Below are 24,909 nucleotides of genomic sequence, written 5' to 3' on the forward strand. Positions count from 1 at the left end.
GCAGGGTGCCAGTGAGGGCTCCTCAGGCTGAGGCTGGGGGCCAGGACAGGTGGCAGTGGGTGCAGCCCTCAGTGCCCCTGAGAGGAGGGCTAGGTTTCTCCGGAGGCTCCTGAGGGCCTGCAGGAGCTGGGAGGAGCAGGTGGGGGAGGGCACACACCTTGCATGATGTCGTCATGCCAGCAGTAGGTGAACTGGCCGTCCTCGCCGCACACGTCCAGGCCGCCCAGGTACACCTTGTCCGGCTGGCAGTCCTTGAGCTCGATGAGCTTGCCCAGCCCCGTCAGGAATTCTGTGTACCTGTAGGAGCCATGCTCATTGGACAGGATGGCGAGCTCACTGTTGCTCTGCAGGGAGACAAGCGGGGCACGGTGGCACCTGCTCCCAGGCCACCCCCCAGCCACATGCTGCCCCTCCCTGGCTCTCAGGACCCCAAGGGCTTGTTGCTGCTGGGGACCCAGAGGAGGGGTGACTGGTGTGGCTGGGCAGACAGCCCCACTTCTGCCATCGACCCGACTTGGCGAGGAAGCTTCATTCAGGGTGAGGCAGCTTCATTCCCGTCGTTGCCCAGGTGTGTCACCCCGCTCCCCCACTCTCTCGTAACTAGCCTGTCACTAAACTGGGCCAGCTCAGCTTCAGAACACACCCAGAGCCCTCGGCACCCCTCTGTCCCTGCTCCTCCAACCTGCCTCTCACTCCACCCACTGCCGCACCTCTGCCAGTTCTCAGCCTCAGCCGGAGGGTGCTTTTGAGACTCAGGTCGAGTCAACTTGAACCCTTCGCTTGGAACCACCTGAGGCCCTCCCATCTCACTGGGTGCTGAGTTCCTACCACAGCCCCACTACTTCCCGCCCCCACCGCCCCCACCCCGCCCGGCACCCCTCCCCTCTGCGCTGGCCCAGGAGCGCACTATGCCGCCCCCACCTGCATGTGCGCTCGCCTCCCTCACTTCTTCCACGTCTGCACTCCATGTCACCTCCCTCGGATCAGCGACATGAAAAGCGTGTCGCTCACACCTGTGCAGGCTCCCTGGACCCGCCACCTCCTCCTCCTCCTCAGTCCTCGCCACTCCATGCACCACGTGCTCACACACTACCTGTCACTCTCACTCCTGGATCCCTGGCACGGAGCTCAATGGGCACCCGACACTCCAGCGGCCCTGCAGTGACCAAGCTCTGCGGAGGACAAGGGCCCAGACCCCCCCGCCCCGGTGGGGTGGACGCCCAGCTCTGCCCAGCATGCAGGCTGGCCCCTGCCAGCCTGGCAGCCTCACCTGGCCTTCTCCCACGTACAGGACGGCGATCTTGTGTGTGTCATACGATGGGATCTGGTCAAGGAGCTGCACTGACCGCTCAAAAGACTGTAGCCACAGAGCCCTGCCTGAGCCCAGGGCAGAGGCTGTCCCCTACCACCAGCCCTGCCCAGCAAGCCCCAGCCCAATGCCTGTCCAGGAGAGGCCTCTCCTCACGCAGGCAGGTTACCGCAGGCTGCCGTGGGGACCTGAGGCCGTAGCCCTCCACGAGCCTGGGCTATAGCCCCCACTGCCCAGCCCTGGGGCATCATCCCACTGTGCACCCCCAGCCAGGCTCCAGGGGGACCCTGAGGGGAGAGAGGGCCCGCCTACCTCATTGGGTAAAAGGATTGGCTTGTTGGACTCATCACCGAAGAAAGGTGAGTGGTAGAGCTGCAGGAACACAAAGCTGCAGGGGAAGAGAGATGATAGGGGCTGGGCTTGGAGCTACAAGCCCAGGTCCAGGGTCTCAGCCAATACCGTCACAGCCCATGTGGAGAGCAGCAGGGCCCGAGCCTCATCACCCAAGGAGCTACTCTCTCCTGTGGCTCCGAGCAGCCACGGGGCAGAGGATGTGCAGACCTGTACCCCAGCCTGCTCTGTCCTGGGCCCCTCAGGCACCACGTCCCCACAGGGAACATCCGGGCACTCCCACCAGGAGGGCGAGGCTCACCTAGGGTTGATACCCGGCACCTTCTCGGTATTGGAGGTCCCAGCTCTGCTCTTGAAGGCGTCCCTCTCCACCCTCTTGCCCCTGCGTGACGGGGCTGAATCAGAGATAGTGTAGCCTCGAGGCCGCAGCCCACTGGGGGAGCGGGGACAGCTGGAAGGCAAGGGACCCTCAGGCTGGGTGGGACCCTGGCCCTGGCTCTCTTCGCCTGGGGCTGACCAGGCAGCACCTTCCCTGTCCAGGATCCCTGACTGTGACCGGGCCTTGGCCTCAGGGCTCAGCCGGCCGACATCAGCCTTGTCCCCAGGGTCCCCAAGGATGTCCTGCAGCGTCTGTAGTTCAGGCGATGAGCTTGACTTGCTCAGGGGCTGCGAGGGCTGGAATGCGAGCTCCACAGAGGGCCGGGAGCCCTCAGAGGAGATGGCCCGCTCGATGGGGATCCCCCCAGCAGCCAACTCCTCGGCGTGGAATGACTTCTCCTCCTGGCTGGAGGTCGAAGATGACTGCAAAGAGTACATCCAAAGAAAATCTTCATCAAGAGGCACCACTGAGGGGACTTCCCTAGTGGCGCAGTGGCTAAGAATCCTCCTACTAATGCAGGGGACACAGGTTCGAGCCCTGGTCTGGGAAGATCCCACATGCCACGAAGCAACTAAGCCCGTGCGCCACAGCTACTAAGCCTGTGCTCTAGAGCCCGCGAGCCACAACTACTGAAGCCCACGCGCCTAGAGCCTGTGCTCCACAGCAAGAGAAGCTACCACATCGAGAAGCCCGCGCACCTCAACCAAGAGTAGCCCCTGCTCGCTGCAACTAGAGAAAAACCCATGCACAGCAACGAAGACCCAACACAGCCAAAAATAAATTTAAAAAAACCAACAACAATGAAAATTCAATATACTAAAAAAAAAAAAAAAGAGGCACCACTGACCCCACCTGGAGGCAACAAGGCCCCACCCATCCTCCAGCCCCGGGCCATGGAGCTGCCCAGCACCGAACTGATGGTCCCCCCATCCCCTGAAAGCACCTCCCTGTGCCCCACGCTCAGCAGAGGAGACAAGAGCCTCGCAGACGAAAGGATACCAGCAATGAGAAGCTATATCCCTGGGTAGACCACTGGAAAACCCCACACTGTCTTACAGCAGGGACTTGGTAGAACATCTAGCCGTTTTTTTAGATAAGAAAAGGCAAGGGGATGGGGTGGGCGGAACAGTGGAAAAACTTTCTAGAGTTCAGAGCAAATCAGTGATGTGCCACAAAGCTTAAGGTGGAGGTCCCACACCTGCCCCCACCCCCGACTCAGCCCCTGCCTCAGCCCCCGCCTCCCACCTGACCGCCCCCCCCAGTAGCTGGGCTTGAGGTCTAGAGGCCTGCCTGGCCATGGAGGTCCAGATGGCAGCACCAACACGGACCCTCAGGCCGGCTCTGGTCCCCAGCTGCACTCACCCTGCTGAAAGCTTCAGCGTGCCGATAGCGCCCGTCTGTGCCTAGGGTTGCCTCAAAGTCTTCCAGTTCGGGGGGCTCCACTGGCAAACTAGCCTCGCCTGGACTTCCCTCCTCCAGAACTACTGCAGAGTCTGGAAAGACACACACGGTGCTGCTGGGTGCCAGCCCGGCCGCCAGGAGCTCACGTGGCCTCAGGGGTACCAGCTTTTCCCCCACGAGAGGGCACAGTGGCCCCCCAGCAGGTCCACCCCCTCCCATCGAGCCAGCTGGAGGAGGGCACTCTTGAGCACCCTGGGTATGAGCCCTGACACAGGGTGTCTCCTACATGGGCTCCCAGGGGTCAGGATGAGAGGACATCTGCCTCCTCTAGTCCCCACCCATCCACCCCAGTGTCCACAGAAGCCACCTCTGCTCCTTCAGCAAGGCAGGTGGGCAAGGGCAGGCCGGACTCCCATGAGGAAGCCCCCCACCCCCCGCCCCGCCTGAGACGGGGCCTCGGCTCAGGAGGAGGGCATGCCTACACCAGCCCTCAGGAACTGGGGAGAAGCCAGAGCTCCTCCCTGCTTGGCCCCGGTCGAAAGACTGCAGCGGGAAAGTCCCTGTGTGGGAACACAGGCTCGGGAGCCATTCTGGAGAGCGGAGGCTCGCCTTCCGAGTCCAGGCCGACTCCGAGCCGGGCGCACTTAGGAGAGAGCATGACGCCCCCAAGCCGCGTTTCCTGTGCCAGCACCAGGGCGAGGGGGGTGAGAAGAAGCAACCGGGTTAGCGCCGCCCACACGCAGCCCCGCACACGCGCAGTCCATTAGCTGCCCATAAGAGCCCCTCTGCCACTGCACGCTCCTAGCTGGCTCCTGCCCATGCAGTAGGGCCCAGGCGGCTGGAGCCCCGAGCAGGCCACACCCTCCCTGCCGGGGCCTGGGAGCCACGGGCCAGAAGCCGGTCTGCAAGGCCCTCGGCCAGCCTACTGTGAAAGGTAGACACGTCCCAATTTGTGGGTTCACAAAGCCAGTCAGAGCACCAGAGGCCAGGGCAGGGGCAGCTCGGCCGAGGCCCAGAGCCAGGCTCGTACCCCAAGAGCTATCCTCCGTCGGCCTCTGGGGTTCAGTTGCCCGAGGTCACCTCCTCAGGCCTGAAGGGGCTAGGAGGGCCTGTCTGGCTCAGGAACAGAGCTCAGCCATGAAAGCGCGAGACAGTGGGGGTTCCCGCTGGCAAAGCAAACGCATTCGGCACCAATGTCCTCGTGCGAGTCAGGGCCCTGCATCCAGAGGGCGACGAGAGGCTGAGGTGCCATCATGGAGGGGTGAGCGGATGAGGGACGATGAGTCAGCATCTAGGGGGCAGAGTGGTGCTCTGCAGCAAACACCGCTTTCCTTAAAGAGACGCACGAATACCTGCCCAGGAAATGCTCCTATGCAGCTTTCCTTGGCAACTGGACTGGTACAGGGAGGAGAAAGAGGCCACTGCAAGGGAAACCGTGAGCGGCCAGTCAGCAGAAGGAGAGACTACGCACAGGTCGAGCAGAGAGCACAGGCACCACTAGTCCTGCACAGACCCAGAGCCTGGAGAGAGAGAGGGGAGGGCCAGCGATCGGCTGGAGGGGCGGGTGTGGCACACACGGGTCCCAGCTCTCCAAGCTGCTTGAGCGAACATCTGGCGGGAGTGCATCCCTCCTTCTCGTGAGTAGAGGTCCTCAGCCTCTAAGTGTCATCTGGCCACAGGGAAGGCCGGGGGTTGAAGGACAGCATGGGCCCAGCTGGGCAGGGCCATGAGAGCGCAGGCAGGCGCAGGCAGGCTCAGGTATGCTCGGCGCATCCAAACCCAAACCCAAACCCAAACCCAAACCCAAGCAGAAGTGTGGCAGCCTCCTGGAACCCTTGGCACCAGGCACCCAGAGGAGGTGCACAACCAAGGCCTCGCTTGGCCCTGCCCGTGTCCACCCCATGAGTAGGGCCAGCTGAGCAGGGCCTTGAGCCCACCGATTCATGGTACCGCGCCTCCAAAGAAGAAGGTCGCCCCTGCAGGAGCAGTCCCCGCTCTCTGGAAATGGGCATCCCCCCACGGCCAGCCTTCTCCCAATGCCTGAGGCTGGCAGCACCAAGGCTCAGGACCCCACCCCAGGCGCATCTGCCATCAGACAGGGCACACCAGGTGGGCGAGAGGCCAGCGCTCACCTGTGTTAGAGCGTGGGGGTGGGGGGGGCTTGGCTGAGCCGGCCGCCGGCACCGACAGCGACTTGTAGAGGGCCGTGTCGCGACGCTCCTTGAAGCGCTCGGCGGCCATTAGGGCATTGGACAGCTCCTGCAGGGGCGTGTTGTTGATGTCCGAGGAGAAGGGACTGAGTGGGTTCTCCAAGCTCATCAGCCAGCTGGTGTTCCCTGCAGAGGGGCAGCCAGCACCCCACAGGGCTCAGGGCTCGGGCCCAGCGCATCCGAACAGCCATCCCCTCCCGGACCTCCCCAGGCAGCCCCAGCCACGCTGGCCTTTAGGGAGCATGACTCGTGCTCCACCAGGGAGTAATGGTGGGGGGACCAGGCAAGGCACGCCCCTGGCCTTGCCCTGACGCTCCCACCCCCAGTCCCCCTGCCCCGGCCCTGAGGTCAGGGCAGCCACCAGTGGTCACTAGCCTCAGTGACAAGCACGAGGGGCCCTTAGCTCACAGCACCTGCTGCCCCAGGGCAGTTCCCACACTCAGGACAGGCTCAGCCAGGCTCAGGGCCAGAGGGCGAGCAGCCAAGGCAACTCAGCGCACCAGACTCCTCCCCAAAGGGGGGTTCTGGGTGGGGCTCAGAGAGGCTTCTGGGCTCTGTCCACTCTCCCCTCCAGGCCCAGAGGACCACGCTTGGACTTGACCTTCCTCACTGAGCAGCCTCACATCCCAGCATCTCATCTGACCTCAGTCCACCTCCTCCCAGCCCACCTGGTTTCCTGCCTCCCCCACGGCCATGCCCTCACAGGAACCGGGAGGACTGGGCTAACACACACGAGGAGCCTCTCCCTGCCCCGACCCCCACGGCCCCACAGCCCAGCACGCAAGGCCTCCATGGGGCCAGCACCCCATCCCTCTCCTCACCACTCGGTCACCACTGGCCCCACACTGCACCTGAGATTCCTCCCAGGCTCTGGGCCTTGGCTGAAATGGCCCTGTCGTGGACTGAGTTGTGTCCCCTCAAATTCACGTGTTGGAGCCCTAACCTCTGGGACCTCAGAAAACGACTGCATTTGGAAACAGGCTCTTTAAAGCGGTGATTAAGGTAAAATAAGACCGCACAGATGGACCCTAATCCATTCTGACTGATATCCTTAAAACAAGATTAAGACACAGAGGGACAACCGCGTGAGGATGCAGTGAGGAGACGGCCATCTAAAAGCCAAGGAGAGAGGCCATAGGAGAAACAAGCCTTGCCGACAACCTAACCTTGCGCTTCCAGGCTCCAGGGCTGGGAGGAAATAAATTCTGTTGTTTAAGCTGTCCAGTCTGTGGTGCTTCGTTATGGCAGCCTGAGCAGACCAGGACAGACCTTCTCCTCACTTAGCCATGGGACCTCCCCTCACTGTTCCTCTCTGGGGACTCGGCTCAAAAGTCACCTCCAAATTGCTCCCGTGGCCCAGTCTGCCTGCCACTGGCTTCTGTGTGTCCAGAGTCTTTATGTAACTGTCCCACACTACGGGTTGACAGCGGCCCAGGACAGCTGAGCGCAGGTCCACCCCTGGGGTACCTGTGGGTCTCCGGACCAAGATCTCTGCCCAGCCCTGGGTCAGCAGGGGGACGTAAGCCGCCAGGTTTGTCTTCTCCTTCTGTGCCGGTAGCTGGGTGCTGGCTGAGGCTTTCTCGGGCTTGCTGGCTGGAGCAGTCTGTAAGCCCGGGGAAGCGGGGCTGCCAGGAAAGTGGGAGGCTGGAGCATCCAAGGCACCAACTCGAAGGCCATGGCCCCCTGAGGAGGAGAGCAGGAGGGCTGGTGACCACCACCACCCAGTGGAAAAGCCACTGGCAAGGGCTGGCTGCTCCACCTGGGGCCTGGGCTGGCCAAGCCCTGAGCTAGTGCCCAGAGGCAGCTCAGCCATCCCCAGGCATGGCCCTCTTCCAGTGTCAGTGTCGGCCTTGGCGGACCCAGGGCAGCAGGAAGGGCCCCCATCACCTGTCCCATAGTCAGACCATGGCTCATTTCAGCTACAGTAGAGTAAAAAGCTCAAGGGGTGAGCTGGGCTGAGGGCCAGGACTGCTGAGGGCTCATAAGAAACACTGACCACGAGAACAGGCCCCCAGCGGCAAGTAGGCCTCGTGCCACAGCTGCACAGAAGGTCATGTCCCCCCACACCCCAACCCCGTGACAAGGGCTCACAGACAGCACTCTAGTTATTCAAAAATTGGAGCAGGCCTAAATAAAGCCAGCCACCTTGATCCTCAGCTCCCAGGACCTTCCTGAGCACAGGGACTCGCAGAGGCACCCAGGAGGGAGGCAGGGTGGGCAGAGGCTCACCAGACATGGAGCGGACCCGGTCCCGGGCTCCACGGCACACCTGTTGCCCAGCCTGGGACTCCAGCTTGGCTGGTGCCTCCTTTGTCTGTCTCACGTGCACACTAGGGTCAGAGCTGAGGACAGAAGGGTCACCACAGAGCGTAACCAAGGTATTCCAGGGGCTCCAGGCCAGCACGACACTGTCTCATGCAGGCCTGGGCTCAGGACAGCCACCATCAAGGTCAGGCAGGCAGGGGCAGAAAGGTGGTCACCTCAACTCTGGGCCCCCCTGCAGCTCTCCTGAGTCCAGGCCCAGCAGAGACCGGGTCCCAGTCCCCACGCTCGTCGTCACGGTGACAAGCTTGTTCCCAACCAGCCAGGTTTTCGTCCTGCCACCTGCCAGGAGGAACTCTCCCACGGGGGACCTGAAAGCATAGGAATGTTGGTCAATACCTCACCCGCAAGAAGAAGTCCCACGTGCCACTCCTGCTGCCCCTTTGACCAAGTGCAGTCATAGAAGAAAAGCTAGGCCCTGCCCTCCTGCCCTGCCCCAGTCCTGGAGCCCGACTCGCACCTCTTGGGGACCGCCGTGAAGTTGGAGAACACGTATCTGGCCATCATGTCCAGACACGTCTCTGTGAGCTCCAGGTGGAGAGTTTTCAAGTTGTCGTCAGCCTGGGCCATTGAGTTCTCATCTGCAGACCCCAAGCTGGCGCTCGTGAGAGATGTCTGGATCCTGCTGGAGGGAGGAGTCACGGCGAGGTCAGGGTGCCAGGTGGGGGCTGAGCCATCTACCACCGGGGCCAAAGCTCAAGGCATGCAGGTGCTGAGAGGGCTGCACTCAGAAAGACCCGCCAGGGCGTGTGGCCAGTCGAGCCACAGCTTGGCAAACCGAGTGGACACATCATCCCAGGGGGTGGGCAGACAGGGGCTCATGGGAGAGACCCAGGCCCGCTCATCGGAGCAGAGGCTTAGGAGATGGGGAGAGACAGGCTGTCCCCTCACCGAAGCGCAGAAGAGTCAGGTGATGGCTTTGTGGCAGAACAGTGTAGTCATGCAGAGACACAGAGACCACAGGACACACAGACAAAGATTGCATTCTGCCCACAGGGCCACCTCCCATGGAGGACAGGAAGGGTCTGGGCTTTGTGTGAGGCTCTTCACCCACACACTTGGGCCGCCCCGGCCCTGCCCCAGTGACCAGGAGGAGGGGCTTGTGCAGGTTTCACTCTGATACAAATTTCATACTCCCTTTGCCGAGTTTTGCTCATGATAAAAGAATTTGTTGGAAAAGAGCTAAAAGGAGAGCCTCACTGACCACTCCCCAACCCCAGCTCCCCACCAAGTCAAACCCCACTTGGTGGAAGCCAGCCTGAGGCTGGAGCCCCAGTCAGGCGTCAGCAAGCGGGTGGGTCTCCGAGCTGTGGGACACTGAGGCCTGAAGGAGCTTCCAGGTGAGGAGACAGTGCAGCCTGGCCTGTCGGCACGAAGCAATAACCCTCCCCCCACCAGAGCCCACACCTGCACCCGGACACAGCAGGGAGAAGTGATGAGACTGCACCCCTGGAGAGGCCAGGCCTCCCCTGCCCGGCCTCTCGCAGGCTGGCCCCCAGCCCACTGACCTACACAAAAGCCCCCATTCCCTCTCAGCTACAGCAGAAAACAGACCTTTTCTAGAAAAAAAGCTTAAGAAGAAAGTCCACTGAAGAGAATATGAAAGAAAAGCCGAACCCTGGAGAGTGTGTCCCCACCTGACCTGCATGGGCGCTGCTTTCATTTGCAAAGGCCCCTGACCACCAGGGAGAGGCCTGTGGGCGCTGCTACTGGACACCCTCTATCTCACAGTGGTCACCCTGCTTTAGGCTCCCAGGCCGGCCTCTGAGTATGCTGTGCAGCCAGCCCGCACCCATACGAGCCTTGGTGACAGAATGCAACCTTTCCACCCCTCTCCACCAGGCTCCCCGGGCCCAAGGGCAGGGCTTGGCAGGACGGGCCCCTGCGGCCTGAGGGCTGCCACTTGGGCTCTCCTCCAGCTCTGGCCAGGGAGGGCGTGGGCAGGAGATGAGGTCATGCAAGCAGCCCCATGCACCGCCACCCGGGTGCTCCCGCCTGGCAGCGCCACTTCACGGGCCAAGCTCCAGGGTCTGAGCCCCCCACCCAACAAAGCCCACTACCTGCGGACCACATGTTCAGACACACTGATGCTGCGGCACCGGAAGGCATCGGCTGCAGAGCTCTCCTTGAATTCTTTCACGGGTGGAGAGTTATTCAAGCCTTGTTTGGGGGGTCTGGCTATCCTCAAACTACCAGGTGAGGAAGGAAGGCCCAAGCCCCAGAGAGCCCAGCTCCCGGGAGGGGAAAACAAGCCATTGGAGGGATGAGGAGGAAAGGTCACAGGCCACAGTGTCAGGATGGAGAGCCCACGGGTGAGATGAACAAAAAACCATGCCAGAGGCCAGTTAGCAGGGGGAAGAAACAGAAAACAAAAATGCATGAAAATACATCTTGTAAACATGACAGAAAAAGTAAGGTTTCACGCATGATACCAAAACAAAGAACATTAGTGCAAACTAAATGTGTGTGGACCGCATCGCACGGCAGATTCCAGGCTGTGCTGACCAGGCGTCCTGCCCACCCGCTCGGGACCAGGTGCTGAGGCCCCGAAGGTCATAGCTCAAAAAGAGGTCAGTTCTTAGCTCAAGGCCCTGGCCCCCAGCCACCAGGACCTTGAGAGAACAGCTTCTGACTTAGGTCACACTGACGTGGTCATTCTGGAAAATGCCGTATTCCCACCTAGGGAGAGCCAAAAAAGCTTGGACAGGAAGGTGGGGGACAGGAAGGGGGGCAGCCGTTCAAATGAAATGCAAACGAAACCACAAGGCCTAGCACGGCTCTTCTCAGATTTGGCGAAAGCGGCTGTGATGAAGAAGAGCATGACCCCATTAGCAATGGGCTGGGCGAGAGCTCGGGGGACAAGCCACCCTGGCCCGAGGCTGGGCATCTGTGGACCCTGGATCCTCCCATCCAGGCCAGGTGTTTGGCTTCTCAGGAGTCAGCTGCCCTGATGCAACCCTGGGCTTATTCAGCGGAGTCAGTCCCAAAACCTGACGCTCTAGAACTAGCACCTCAATCTCCAACTCAGCAAATCTGTACTCGCCCGTCACCCAGGCAGGATTGGCCACGACCCAGCACGCAGGCTCCACAACACCGCAGGCCACAGCAACCGGCTTGCTGAGGAGCAGCGCTGGCCTCTCCAGCCACGTGTGGGGCGTTTGCAGCCTTCTCAGGCCCCGCCCTGCTTCACAACCCCAGGGCACCTTGGAGCCCAGCATGGTCTGCGCAGGGCGTGCCCTCAGCCCCAGCCCGTACGCACCATGCCGGCCACAGGCCACAGCTTGCGGGCCTGCCCTGCCCCACTGACACCAGGCCCGCCCACACAGGCCCCGCACCTCTTGGGCCTCTCGTTGAGACTGGTGCTCCGTGCTCTAAAGCTGTCCTTTTCGGGGGTGTCATCAAAAGACAGGAGAACGTTGGAGCGCAGACCCTGGCAGAGTGGAGCAGACCTGAGCCGCAGGCCAGAAGGTACTGGCCCTCCAGGCACCCACAGGCTCCTTCCCTCCACACCTGCCAGCCCAGGTACACTGTGAGCCTGGGATGAGCTACAGGCCCAGGACAAGGGTGGCAGAATTGTGTCCCAGTGGCGCCCCACCTCTCTCTCCCCTGCCCGTCACCCTGATCCAGCCATGGTGAGCCAGCGGCAAAGCAGGTCCCGGCCCTAACAAAGGACGCGGCCTCCGCTGGCTTACCTTAGTGATATAAGGAACAAAATCTTTCCGGAAGGGCAGGCGGCACCTAATGAACCACATGGCTATGACGTGATGGGCCAGGCACACAATGTACTGATTGAACCTGCGACAAGAAGAAAAGAGAAGTGCTGGAGGTCCAGCGTGGCACCCGAGGGAAATGAGCCAGGAGCTGGGGGTGCAGATCAGAGGTGCTATGGCCACAGGGAGCCTATGTGGCTTTCTACTCCGAGAGGCCTGGCCTCCAGCAAGCAGAGGCCTCCAGCTGGCCTGGGCCACAACCAGGAGGGGTAGGGTCTCATAGGGATACAAGGCAGCACTTACTTGGAGGGGTTGGTATACGGCAGGGAGATAGCAAACACACTGGCGTACTGCTCTGCTGCAAAGTTCCTGTAGAGCTGAGGTAGCCTGGCCAGAGCTGCAACACCAAGAGACAGCCAGTGAGGGAGCCCAGATGGGCCTGGCAAAGATGGGCCCACGGCCACAGCAGGGCAGGTGTTGCTAGAGTCCTGTGCTCTGTGTCTAAAAAGCCAGTGCAGCTACTCCGACCCAAGAAGGCAGCAAAGCAGTGAAGGTCACAACCCACCCAAACAGGACCTTCCCCTGCCCCTGGGCCTCGGCTCTCTACTCCAAGGGCTGGCAAACTATGGTCCCCAGGCTCAATCCAGCCAGTGGCCTCACTTTATGACCTGTGAGCTAAGAATGGTTTCTACCTTTTCAAAAAGTTGTAAGCAAAAAGAACAGGCAGCCAAGGCATATCACACGTGGTCCTTTACAGAAACAAAGCCCTGCCCTGCTCCTGTCGTCCACACGACTGAGGGCCAGACATGCATGAGGTACTGGGAAGGGGCGAGTGGGGCACCCCAAGCTCCTGGACGTCACAACCTGAGGGGTGAGTAGAGCCCCTCCAAGTTGTAGTGTGTGCTGAGGGGGGACAGAGAGGAGGCTCTAAGAGCCAGGCCGAGTAGGGACCAAGGTCAGGCAACAGGAGGCTCTGTGCCATTTAAACTGACACTGAGGGAAGGAAAGAAGCCAGCCACTCGAAGGCCAAGAAGGAAAGCGTTCAAAGCACAGGGGCAGAAGGTACAAAGGCCCTGAGGCAGCAAAGGGTGGCCCACGGAGCACAACGTGCCTACAGGCAGCCAAGGTGAGGTCTGAGAAGGCAGCACAAGTTACTTCAGGCAAGGCACAGCCCCAAACTCAAGGTCCACCTCACTCACACACACCCAGATACACACGTGCGAAGCCACAGATGCTTACTCGACAGGAACTCGAGGAGTGGAATGGCCATGCTGGCCGTGGCTGAGATGTGCGTGAGCTTCACGACCAGGACAGGCAGCGCCTTGATGATGATGTCAGGCATCTCCACGCTGCAGATGGCCAGGGCCACCACGCACTGGCTGGCGCAGCGGTAGATGAGGCCTTGCTCCAGGCAGTACACCATCTCCCGCTGTGGGACAACACGGATGCCTCAGACCAGGCCCACCACAGGCTGGCCCTCTGTGCCCCGTCCCTGCCCATAGAGAGCCGTTCTGGTGAGCCAGGGCCTGGTCTCCCCTCTCCCACTCCAGAATGTTCTATAGAGGAGAAGACCAAGACTCAGAAAGGCCAAGTGCCTTATCCCAGGTCTCAGGCACCTAAGCGGCAGAGCCACCAGCAGCTGACCCCACCTGAGCCAAGGGGACAGCAAAGCTGGTCTGGTCAAGGTCTTCCTGACACCTCCCCACACCCCCACAAAGGTGGGGTCCCAGGTCCCCAGCCCACCCTGGAGCCAGGACATGCTAGGCTCATCACCCCCTTGGTTCTGGAATCCCCAACTGATTGGCCTTTTGGCAAGGGGAGGATCTGCCTAACACAGCAAGGCCGCCGGGCCCACACCAACCCTGGACAGAGTCCCCCATGAAGATGGCTCAGCTGTGCCCAGCAGGAGACAAGTGCCATCTCAGGCCACAGCCTCGGGCAAACCACCTGGTAGCTTAAGGCCCTGTGGATGATTGTGATTTCCTGCAGCCAGCCCCACCCCTCAGAAACACTTTGGGCCTTGAGGGTTCTCGGGGAACCCCAGTGAGAACCAGGCCAGGCCACACAGAAGGAGCTGGAGCTCACACTCACCCCAGGAGTTGGGGTGGGCAGTGAGGTGGGGGATGGCAAGTCGAGTGTGAGTTTCCAACAGCACTTTGATCAAGAGCATGGGCTCACCACCCAAACAGGACTGAGTCTGAGTTTAGGCCTCTCGCCTTGCTGTGGCCTTGAGTGGGCTACCTGAGCTCCCTAAGACTTCTGTTCCTTGATTGATGAGGGCAGAGTAACAAAAGTATCAGGAATTTAAAGAGAAAGTAAAGGTGATGGCTCATTGCAGGCCTCCCACCCAGCAGTGCAGAATTAAGAAAACAGGCATTACTGCGTGTGCTTTTTGCACCTCATGACAGAGTTGGAGGTAGGCGGAGGGGGGGCCCTCTGCCCGGCTGCTATGCCTCTCAAAACAGGCTCGGCGCCGCCAAGCGTCTCAGCACCTATCCTAACACTGTAGCAAGGACAAGCCAGGCAAAGCTCCTTAGAAAGAAAATAGCACTGCATATGTGTGGAGGGGGGATATTCAAGCATTTCATTAAGCCCACTCCTCCCTGAGACAACTCAGGAGCACCAGTGAGTTCAAACGTCCGCGGTTCCAGGCTGGGCCAGCTGGCAGGGGTGCACTGGCCACATAGGGAAGCAGAGCCAGATGCCCTCACCCTGGCCCAATAGCCACCCGTTAGGAGGAAAACGCTGGGCCCCTTTGGCTGAAGCAAGCATCCTGGGGACCAGGCTTTCAAAGCTCAACCAACCCGCTCCCATCTGGTACCTGTCTGGTTTTGTCCAAGTAGTTATGATAAGAAATTAACGCTGTCAGCACGGGAACCACAGCGAGATGCAGGTCGGTTCTGGAGAACCCTTCTGGGGTGCTTCGGAGCCGCTCGAGGGTCTTGGGACCTGAAAGCTAACAGCCAAGGGCCAGATGTGAAGCCCTGCCCGGCAGCTGGGTCAAGCTGGGTGGCCAGGGGGCACGGGGTGGCCCCTGAGAATGTAGGCCCAGTGGGAGAAGGGGTCAAAGCCCGAGGACCTTCCTACTTCCTGTTCTAGCCAGCAGCCTACCTTCTCAGAGAAGTGGGAGGCTGCCCACTGATCCGCCAGGGAGACAGACCCCAGGGAGGAGGAGAGGGGAAGGAGTTAAGACCCTGCTCAGTCCTGCACACTCGAGCCCTTCACTGAGGCCCCCAATCCTCTGCCCGAGAGTTGGGATGGGAGGACAGGCTCCCAGAGGCACCATCTGCACTCCAGCCGGGGTCCGAGCCTCTGAGGGAAACAAGTTTGCCTCCCAGGCCTCAGTCTTTCAGAGCTGAGGAACTATGCTGTGGCCCCACCCACCACATAGGCCGCGGACCCGCTGTGCACGACGCAGGAAAGGCCCGAAGCGGAAGGCGCACCATGGAGCAGAGGGCGGCAGATAGCTGGTCAACACTACACGGGGAGGTGAAGATGAGGACCTTGTAGCGCAGAGACTCGGGCAGCTTGCTGAGCACCAGCTTCAGCACCTTCCAGTCAGTCTCCTGCAGGAACAGGGAAGACGGGGTCTCAGGGTTGGAAGCTTGATCTGGACAGCAGCGAGGCCTCAGACCTGCTCTCCTGTTCTCCACACAAGCCTGGGCCCTCAGTCCCTGCAGCTCGGGGAGCAGACGCTACTCAGAAAAAAGTCAGCCCTGGACGGCGGCCGCTGCCTCCAAACGCCAGGCAGGGCAGGAGGCCCAGTGCAGCACCACCCCTCTCCTCTCAGCAGGACCTGGAACTTCTGCACACCGGCCCCATCTTCCCCACCTTCCCAACGGTGATCCGAGGACGGCCTACCAAGGGCACTGGACCCAAGGGGCTCTGACGATGCCCGCCCAGAACACAATGAAGATGGATCTGGAAAGAAGCTACTGTACTAGCTTAAAGAGAAGCAAGTGTTCCTCAACGATCCATGAGCCCACATACCTGCCACAGGACCAAAGTTGACCCAGAACCACAGCATCGAGGACAGGGTTGTGGCCTGCACGGACCTTCCCTGGTGAGCCCTCCCAACCTCCACTGGGGTGACCACTGCCCATAAACTACACCAATGGCCAGGAGTCCTAAAAGCCTTTCCCCAGATCCCAACTGTGACACGGAGACCTTGAGACGCTCACAGGAAATCTCCGACAAACCCCTTTAATGCCAAACCCCGGTACCCCCGGGGAACCTGCTACCGCCTCTCCATCCAGCTCTGCTTCCCCACCCGTGGCCCCCAGGAGTGCCCCCCAGCCTATTCCGGGCTGCCCAGCCCCGCCTGCGGCACACTGCTGACCAACCCTCCTCCCTCGTTGCCCCATTGGGGAACAGGCCCAAGCTCCTCCACCTCCCGCCACAGGGAATTTACCTCCCCTACTTCCAGGCTTTGCTTACTCCTGCCGCTGGAATCTTCCCCCTCTTTCAAGACTGCCCTCACCTGCCCCTCCCCATGCCCCCAACCAGATGTGATGGCACCCCCCGCTTCAGTCCCGCACAGCCTGTTGGTGCCTCCTCCCAAGGCACACCCCATCCTACAATCCAGTTATTTGTCAATACACCTCACTCTTGTACCAAAACCACCACCTGGAGGAAGGAACGTCTCCTCGGCTCCGCACCCAGCTTCTGGTGATGCACCACACACAGCAGGCGCTCAACACATGGCTATGGAACCGCTGTGAGGCCTCGAGGCAGACAACCAAGAAACAGGCAGCGAACCTCCCAAGGTTGCCAATGTGGGAGAAGAACGGTGGTCCCCGGGCAGCACCAGTCACTGCTTGGTCTGACCTAATGCAGCCGGAGGGTCTGACCATCTCACCTGCTTCAAACACTGCAGCAGGACACGGAAGAGCAAGGAGTAGGGCAGCGAGCCGAGCCGCACGGCGGGGCCTGCAGGTGCCGGGCCAGGGGGCCCAGTGGGAGGTGACAGGGGGCCACCAGCCTTCTTCTCAGAGCCCCTCTCCGGCTCCCTGTGGAAGCAAGTGGGAGAAGCACTGAGGCCAGAGCTCCCGCTCCACAAGGCTAAGGACGGATGCAGGCCCCAAGCCCCAACCCAGGGCTGTGCTCAGGATGCCTCTGGGACCTTCCCTCAGACACAGGACCACCCCAGGGCGGAGGGCAGCGAGCTCCCCACTCCCCACCCGCCCCAGGACCCAGGACCATACATGTAGTCGCAGACGCAGTAGGGGCTGAACCTCACAAGCCCGTCCTTGCTGGGCAGGCCCAAGCGGTGCAGCGAGTCGGCCCGCAGCTGCAGGAGGAAGTCGAAAGCCTGCGGAGAGCAGGAGGCATGGTCCAACAGAGAGAAAGCCGCCACCTGGCCATGCAGACCAGCGCAGCTCTCGGGAAAGGCTGCCACGCTAACAGCAACCACGCCCTGACTTCATTGCAGACGGTGGTGCTGGCGGAGAGGCGCGGGCACTCATGGCCTCCTCCCTCAGAGCCCATGGAGGCTGTGACATTCCCACAAAAGCTGGGCGACATGGCAGCCTCTCACACCCGGGGAAACAGCGGGAGTGGACATATTGCACCTGCCCAGGCATCATCGCACGGCCCCGGTATAGACAGCAGAGCTCTGCTCAGGACACTGTCGCTTCCCCCAGCTATTGGTGGGTCATTTAACTGGAGTCCCCAAATGACAGGGGGCTGCCCCATTGGGCAGACGCTCTGAAAGGGACCGGGGCTTCCATCCCAGCACCCTCTGCTCATCCTGGTGCCAGCTCCCATGGTGGGAGCTCATACCAGTATGCCCTGCCCTGCACCCCCGCTGCCAGTCACTAACAGACTCCGCGGCACCAGGGGTCTGGGGCTCCAGAGCAATTCCCTTTCTCTGCCCCCATCTCAGGCTGCCATGTGACTGAGAGGCATGCAGACCACAGGCAAAGGAAAAAGCAGCAGGTCCTGGGGAGGACGCAGCCACAGCTGGTGCTAAGGAAGGAACAGTCTGCTGAAGACCCCTCCCGGGCCCCCTGCCACCTCTCCAGTCTGCAGCCTGCATTCACCAGGCCAGATGCAGCTGCTGGGTGCCCCAGGGAACATACCTGCAGCCGGATGCTGCTGGCAATGGGCAGGGTGTAGGTGTGCTTGTAGTGGAGCTGGATATGGCTGACAAGCGTTTCATACACACGTGTGGCGTGGCTGGCAGGCAGGGCGTACAGCTTGGTCTGCAGAGAGAGCGCGCTGGTCACTGCAAGGGCAGGAGGCCAAACTGCAGCCGGGGAGTCAGCACCTTGATGCCCGGGGGGAGAGGCCAGGCAAGCACTTTGGAGGTAACTGGCCGTACCCACCGTTCTTTGAAATGTACAAACACTTCAAGCCACCAACTCTGCTTCAGGGCTTCATCCCACGGGTACGCCCACATGCGCCCACCCTTGGTGAAGGCAAAAAACCAGAAACAGCCACATATCTGTGTTATCAACAGGGAATTGGTTAATGAATCAGAGAAACCTGCCCAATGGCACACAACACAGCAACGCATGACAGGATCCACGTGCACCGACAGAGCACCTTCTCAACGCCACGAGGCAAAGCGGGAGAAACCAGGGGCAGAGCAAGGTGGGAGGTGTGCTTCGTGAGGGGTTATAAAGGGGATAATTCCCCTAGCTGCTGGGGCTGTTATTAACCCCACGGTGAGCCCGTCTCCCCCACCTCTGCAAGGTCAAGAGCACCTCCCTGACAAGCCAGGCTACGGGAGGCCAGGTGTGAGAGTTCGCGGTGCTGCCAGCAACCTGGTTCTGGGGGCAGGGGTTATGGGGTGGTGCTGGGGCAGGAGGGACCCAAGGGACCCAGCTACAGCCAAGGGTCCCCTTTGTGGTACTCTGAGCCTTGGAGGAGAGCAGTGCTTCAAAAACGTATCACTGATGTTCTTTTATTTACTTATTTATTTTGAATTTTATTTATTTTTTTATTGATATTCTTTTTAAAGAAAAAAATGATTAACAGAGTGGTGTCTCTTTGGTTCAAAAACAATATAGAGACTTCCCTGGGGGTCCAGTGGTAAATGCAGGGCACGCGCGTTCAATCCCTGCTCGGGAAACTAAGATCCCACATGCTGTGGGGCAGCTAAGCCCATGGGCCACAACAACTGAGCTCATGCGCCTCAACCAGAGAGTCTGTGTGCCGCAAACTACAGAGCCCACGCACTCTGGAACCCACACGCCGCAACTAGAGAGAAGCATGCGCGCCGCAACAAAGAGCTGACGCAGCCCCCCAAAATAAAATAATTAATTTTAAAAAAACAACATAAAAGCATTATCCCTGCCTTCCACAAAAAACAAAACACACACACAAGGGAGAGGGGAGGGAGTTGGACACCACGCTTGACAAAGCACAAGCATCTCAGGAAGGACACCCATGGAGTTGGGCAGCCACTGCTCTGCCTGCCCATTTTGGTGGGAAGAAAGGAGGGAACAGAACTTTTTGCTATGTTTATGCTGTTCGCGTGTTTTAACTAGACATATATATTATTTTTTAACTACAAAAAATGAAAACAGGCTGGCCCAGGACTTTGCTCAAGTAGGAAACAGCTCAATTCTGCGGCCCCGGGTCACCAGGGCTCGATTTCCAAGTGAGGGCAACAGACCATCTCTTTTTCATTCTCCGTATAGGCTTCTGGGTTCATCCAGGCCACAGGGCTCCCCACAACCCCTCAAGTCAGGACACAGGGAGCACGGGGCTGCTATGGACAAGACACCAAGGAGGTGCCGTCCACTTTTTATCAAATTTTAAACTTCCACACCAGATAATAAAAGTCCATCACGTATAAACATGACGGAAACTGTTCTACCATCAACATTTTACGAAGTAGTTTATGAACCAATTGATTCAAATATTACATTTTACACAATACTGATACTGGCAGGTGACCTTGAGTATAGATAACACCACAATGCTTTGCAAGTCAGTGATCGAGGGCGGTAGCCAGTGGAAGAGCCTGATCGCTGCCCTGCTGGGGACGTAAAGGGACAAGTCCACAGCTCCATCAAGCCTCAAGAGCCAAGCGGTGCCCAGGAGCGTGTGAGGACAGCCACCACGCAGGAGAGTGAGCACGACGTGGCAAGAATGATTGGGAACAGAGAATGTGTGCAAATTGTCTGACTGATGAAGGACTTGTATCCAGGGTATGGAAAGAACCCTTACAACTCGAGAAAGACAAATAACCCAGTTTAAAAATGGGTAAAGAGGGCTTCCCTGGTGGCGCAGTGGTTGAGAGTCCACCTGCCGATGCACGGGACACGGGTTCGTGCCCCGGTCCGGGAAGATCCCACATGCCGCGGAGCGGCTGGGCCCGTGAGCCATGGCCGCTGAGCCTGCGCATCCAGAGCCTGTGCTCCGCAACGGGAGAGGCCACAACAGTGAGAGGCCCGCGTACCGCAAAAAAAAAAAAAAAAAAAAAAATGGGCAAAGGATCTGAACAGACATTTCTCCAAAGAGGATACACAAACAACCCGTCAGCACATGGAAAGATGCTCAACATCATTAGGAAAACGCGAATCAAAACCACAGTAAGATTTCACTTCATACCCATTAGGATGGTGCTAATCAAAAAAACAGAAAATAAGGAGTGTGAGTGAGGATGTGGAGAGAATGGAAGCCTCATCCACTGATGCTGGGAATGTAAAATGGAGCAGGCCCTGTGGAAAACAGCCTGGCTGTTCCTCAAACGATTAAGCAGAGTTACCGGCTGACTCAGCAATTCCACTCCTAGGTGGATCCCCTAGAGAAATGAAACACATGTCCACATAGAAACTTGTGAGTGTTCACTGTAGCACGATTCACAACAGCCAAAAAGTGGAAGTGACCCAAGTGTCCATCAACTGATGAATAGATAAGCAAAATATAGTCTATCCGTACAATGAACTATTACCCATCCATATAAAGAAATGAAGTACCGACACACGCTACAACATGGATGAACCTTGAAGACATTATGCTCAATGCAAGATGCCAGACACATGAGGTCACATATTGTGTGATTCCATGTCTATGAAATGCCCAAAATAAGCAAATTCAGAGACAGAAAGTGAATTAGTGATTGCCAAGGGCTGGAGGTGCTGAGGGGAGAATAAGGAGTGACCGCTAATGGGTATGGAGCTGCTTTGGGGTAAATGTCTCTAATGATGGCTGCACAACTCTATGAATACAACAAAGACCACGGAATCATACACTCTAACGGATGAACTGTATGATATATAAGCTACATCTCCAAAAAGCTATTAAAAAAAGACCAAACAACCGTGGGGACAGAACGGACACCAGCCCTTCCCACCTCATTGGCTGTGGAGAGACGTGAGGTGGTGGTTCTGGCCCTGGCTTGGGAGTGTTTCTCACAGACTGGCTCTGGCTGGGCCTTGTCCACGCTTCCCTGACCTGGTCAGGGCTCTGACCTGGTCCCCCCACTGTAACGAGGAGTTGGGATCACACTCGGACTGCCCTCTGAGACCCCAGGGAGTGCCCAGGTCTCCTCGGGGATGGGTCGCTAAAGAGCAGCACTCCAATGAAATGCAGAGGCCCACCTGAAGGATGACCAGGAGTCCCAGGACTGCAGTCTTCACATCCTCCAAGGAGGCCGAGTACACCACCACATCCCTTTCCTCCAGCTCAGGGGGTGGAGACAGGGAGCGGGCAATCACCTACAGAGAGAAGATCTCTATTTAAATTCCCAACTCTGGGCTCCCTGAGGCAGCAACCATCAGATCTGATATTTTCTACCCAAAAATACTTTCTCCTTTATTTCTCAAGAGGAAAGATGCACTCCCCTCATCCAAGGCATGGTTCAGAAACTGCAATGCATTTTGAAATTAAAAGGATGCTGGCTGTGCAGAAGGACAATGTGCCCAAACCCCACCCCCAGCCAGTCTCCCCCGAAGCCACAGAGCCATGTCCCAGGACCCCTGGGCAGCACGGCAGCAGGACAGCGCCAAGCAGCAGCAGGCCCGGCCAGACCTCCCAACACCGCCCCATCTCTGTTAGGAGGGAACCCCATCTCGGAGAGACCCAGGCAGTCTCCCTGCAGAGAACGGAGACAGCGGGTCCAAAGAACATTGCTGTCCGCTGGGCTCTGCCACAGAGAGGGGTCCCAATGGCAGCCCAGGCGCCCCAAGCCCCAGGCTCGAGTGGCTCTCACTTTCTCAATGATGTCCAGCAGGCTATTAAAGTGGTGGGTGTGGCAGCCTTCAGCCAGATCTACCAGCAACTGGGTGGCCAGCTTTCGGACTTGGTGGTCTTTATCCTCCGGGACGTGGGAGAGCTGTGAGATGACCACTGAGTTGATCAGCTCCTCCTGCACCAAGCACAAGAGAAGCCAGGTGAGCCACTGGCCAGACGGCCAAAACTCACCTAACACGTCGTTAAAGACTTGGGACAACAGCAGCGGGGTGTGCGAGCGCCTGAGAGGCCCAGGCCTCTTCCAGGGCACTCTGTGCGTCCCCTCGGCTCAGGAGAATGATGACGACTACACGTTGGCCCAGCCGGGGCATGGCCCACAGGCTCAGACTCAGACGTGATGCAGCAGTGAATGTCCCTGCTCCCTCTCTGTCATTCAAGATCACAATTAAGAAGGATCCCATGTGGAGGGCTCTCTGCCCTGGGGATAGAGAGACCTCGTCCCCGACATCACAGAGCCCACTGTAACGGGGCAGCAGGACGAGCGCTTTCACAGAAGCAGGTACAAAGCGCTACAGGAGCAGAGAGCAGGACGAGAGCGACCCCAACACGAGGGACTCAAGAACCCAGAGGGCTTCCTAAAAGAGGCAGCACTGAGCTGGACTCTGAAAAAGAATGAATTCCAAGGGACAGAGATGCAGGGAAAGGGAAGGCTGAGAGGGTAGGAGGGGTGGGCAGGTCCTAGGGATACCAGGCATTCCAGTGAGGCCTCGGTGAGGAAGGTGCTGGGAAACGAGGGGAGATGTAGAGCCTGAGCACACCTCCCGGAGAAGAGAGCCCAGTGGGCAGAGGCCGCTGCCGATTCTGAAAGAAGGACAGGCCCTGGCTGCAAACCTAGTGAAGGATGGACTGGAGGGGAAGAAATGCAGTAGAGAGGTTGGTAGGGGCTGCCACCACCCTGGCATCTGGTGATCAGCCCAGAGCCCGGAGGATGAGTGTGATTATAAAAAGAAAATGTCCCCATGCAAGACTGTTTTCCTGAGGGCAGGGACTATGCCATCCTGGCCGCTCAGCCACAAGCCTGGCAGAAGGCACCAAGGAAGGGAGGGAGGGAGGGATGAACGAGGAAACAAAGCCTGCCACAGAGAGGCGCTGGCAGACCCCAGGTCCCAGGCCAACCCCAGGAGGCGTGTAGTGCCCTGAAAGGGCCACGCGCTGCCTCTCGGGTGAGTACCACCCCGCATGGCTTGTGGAGGCCGCCCTCACACCTGCTGCCCCAGGGCTCCCGCGCCAGCATGGATACACACCTCATAGAACTGCCTGTTGATGAGCAGCACGAAGGACAGGACGTCCAGCACCTTGATACGCACAGCACTGCGCAATTCGTTTCTGGGGGGAGGAGCACACCTGTTGGGGCTGGGCGGGTGCACCAGCCACCGGCCTCACCCTCCCCCAGCCCGAGTAGCCCAACCTCCAATGGCTTCCCTGGGGACCCAGCCCCCAGACCCACCCGCCTCCGTGTCAGGCAAGACTGACTCCAGATCCTCCCCGCGTGGGGCCCAGCTCGGCAACATCCAGACCAAGAATGGGGTGAAGGGGCAGAGAACCTGGCCCTCAGAGATGGCCTCTTTCTAGATGACCACTCCACAGGAGGGAGTAAGCACAGAGGCCTCAGAGAACTCTGTCCTCTGGAAGACAAACCCTTTCCTGCTCAGTGAGAACTGTCACTTTCAAGAATCGGAGAGGAAAGTGCTAACTCTCAGTGTCCTGCCTGCAGTGCAGACACAGGGTCAGGTGGGCCTCCAGAGGCTGCCTACCTGAAAAATCTCTCCATCAGTAACTGCAGGTTGTGAATCCAGCCATCCTTTGCTGGATGGATTGACTGAGCCCTGTAGGTTATTAAGTTTAAGAGGGAGGACTCCTGTCAAAGGAAGAAAGACCTGGAGTGAATGAGCCGCTCTGCCCTTCCAGAGATTTTTTGATAAATACGGCCCCATGCTGCTGGCCCAAGAGACCAGCCACTCCGAGGCCCAGGTAGGGAGCCCACACGATAAAGGCCCTGCTGGCAGCAGTGAAGATTCATTTAAAACCCACATAACGGACTTCCCTGGTGGCACAGTGGTTAAGAATCCGCTTGCCAATGCAGGGGACATGGGTTCAAGCCCTGGTCCAGGAAGATCCCACATGCCGTGGAGCAACTAAACCCGTGTGCCACAACTACCGAGCCTGTGCTCTAGAGCCTGCACCCCACAACTACTGAGCCCACTTGCTGCAACTACTGAAGCCCACCTAGAGCCCACGCTCTGCAACAAGAGAAGCCACCGCAGTGAGAAGCCTGCGTGACACGACGAAGAGCAGCCCCCGCTTGCCGAAACTAGAGAAAGCCTGCGTGCAGCAACGAAGACCCAACACAGCCAAAATAAAGAAATAAAAGATAAAACCCACATAAAAGCCTTGCATCAGGCTGAGCCCTTCTGGCACCAGGACTGCCTGCCTTTCGGAGAGCAGACATGCTGAGCATGAAGCCAACTGGCCCCTCCCTCCGCACAGGTGGGAGGAAACGGATGCTTAGGCTGTGATGTGCTCTCACAGACCCACACGCATTCAGCCTCCTGACGGCACGGCAGACTTCTCTGCTGGAGCACAAATCCCAGGGGAGCAGAAGCCTGCCAAGGTTTTTACTTCAAACTCACGGAAAACTTGCCTCCAGACCCACACAGCCAGACCTCCGGGAGCTGAGCAGCCCCTCCTCTCCCCCAGCAGCCTGACCTAAACCACCCGCTTGCCCAAGCACCAAAGGCCCACTGTGCTGGAGAGAGAGGTGGTCTTACAGGCCTCTGGTCTGCACATCTCTCAATGAGCTCAAAGTATCTCTCCTGCGAGCCATGGAACTCATTTTGATCACACAGCTCTTCCACTGTGGTCAGCAGGTCGTGGACGATAGCTTTGAGTTCTGGGCTGTCCAGGCTCTGCAACACGAAGGCACGGTTACACAGGAGGGATCTCAGCTCCCTTCAAGGACTCGGCATTGGAGTCCTCAGCTCAAATGAGCTGAATCCAGACACCCTCTCAGGTCCTCCCACT

At 59.0% G+C, this 24,909-nt stretch overlaps 1 protein-coding gene across 7 annotated transcripts in view; it reads right to left on the minus strand.

Moving 5' to 3' along the window:
- The window catches only part of TSC2 (TSC complex subunit 2), a 37,203-nt gene that overhangs the window by 2,196 nt on the left and 10,098 nt on the right, over positions 1-24,909 (minus strand). For 2 of the 7 annotated variants that reach the window (XM_082670672.1, XM_082670678.1), the window contains exons 12-37: positions 24,657-24,794; positions 23,643-23,746; positions 23,133-23,214; positions 21,848-22,003; positions 21,237-21,353; positions 17,763-17,885; positions 16,887-16,993; positions 16,541-16,691; positions 15,126-15,248; positions 14,504-14,638; positions 12,922-13,111; positions 11,986-12,079; positions 11,665-11,767; positions 11,308-11,402; positions 10,033-10,161; positions 8,433-8,597; positions 8,131-8,283; positions 7,880-7,992; positions 7,118-7,333; positions 5,573-5,776; positions 4,793-4,861; positions 3,402-3,532; positions 1,962-2,461; positions 1,622-1,697; positions 1,271-1,357; positions 158-344 (exon numbers count right to left, since the gene is read on the minus strand). In XM_082670672.1, the coding sequence (XP_082526798.1) occupies positions 158-344; positions 1,271-1,357; positions 1,622-1,697; positions 1,962-2,461; positions 3,402-3,532; positions 4,793-4,861; positions 5,573-5,776; positions 7,118-7,333; positions 7,880-7,992; positions 8,131-8,283; positions 8,433-8,597; positions 10,033-10,161; positions 11,308-11,402; positions 11,665-11,767; positions 11,986-12,079; positions 12,922-13,111; positions 14,504-14,638; positions 15,126-15,248; positions 16,541-16,691; positions 16,887-16,993; positions 17,763-17,885; positions 21,237-21,353; positions 21,848-22,003; positions 23,133-23,214; positions 23,643-23,746; positions 24,657-24,794 (3,748 nt within the window). The remainder of the gene's footprint in view (positions 1-157; positions 345-1,270; positions 1,358-1,621; positions 1,698-1,961; positions 2,462-3,401; positions 3,533-4,792; positions 4,862-5,572; positions 5,777-7,117; positions 7,334-7,879; positions 7,993-8,130; positions 8,284-8,432; positions 8,598-10,032; positions 10,162-11,307; positions 11,403-11,664; positions 11,768-11,985; positions 12,080-12,921; positions 13,112-14,503; positions 14,639-15,125; positions 15,249-16,540; positions 16,692-16,886; positions 16,994-17,762; positions 17,886-21,236; positions 21,354-21,847; positions 22,004-23,132; positions 23,215-23,642; positions 23,747-24,656; positions 24,795-24,909) is intronic. The other 5 variants (XM_082670673.1, XM_082670676.1, XM_082670675.1 and 2 more) reach the window with 5 other exon arrangements.

This window comes from Grampus griseus (genome assembly GCF_964374135.1).
Source record: "Grampus griseus genome assembly, chromosome: 14".
Taxonomy (NCBI): Eukaryota; Metazoa; Chordata; class Mammalia; order Artiodactyla; family Delphinidae; genus Grampus; species Grampus griseus.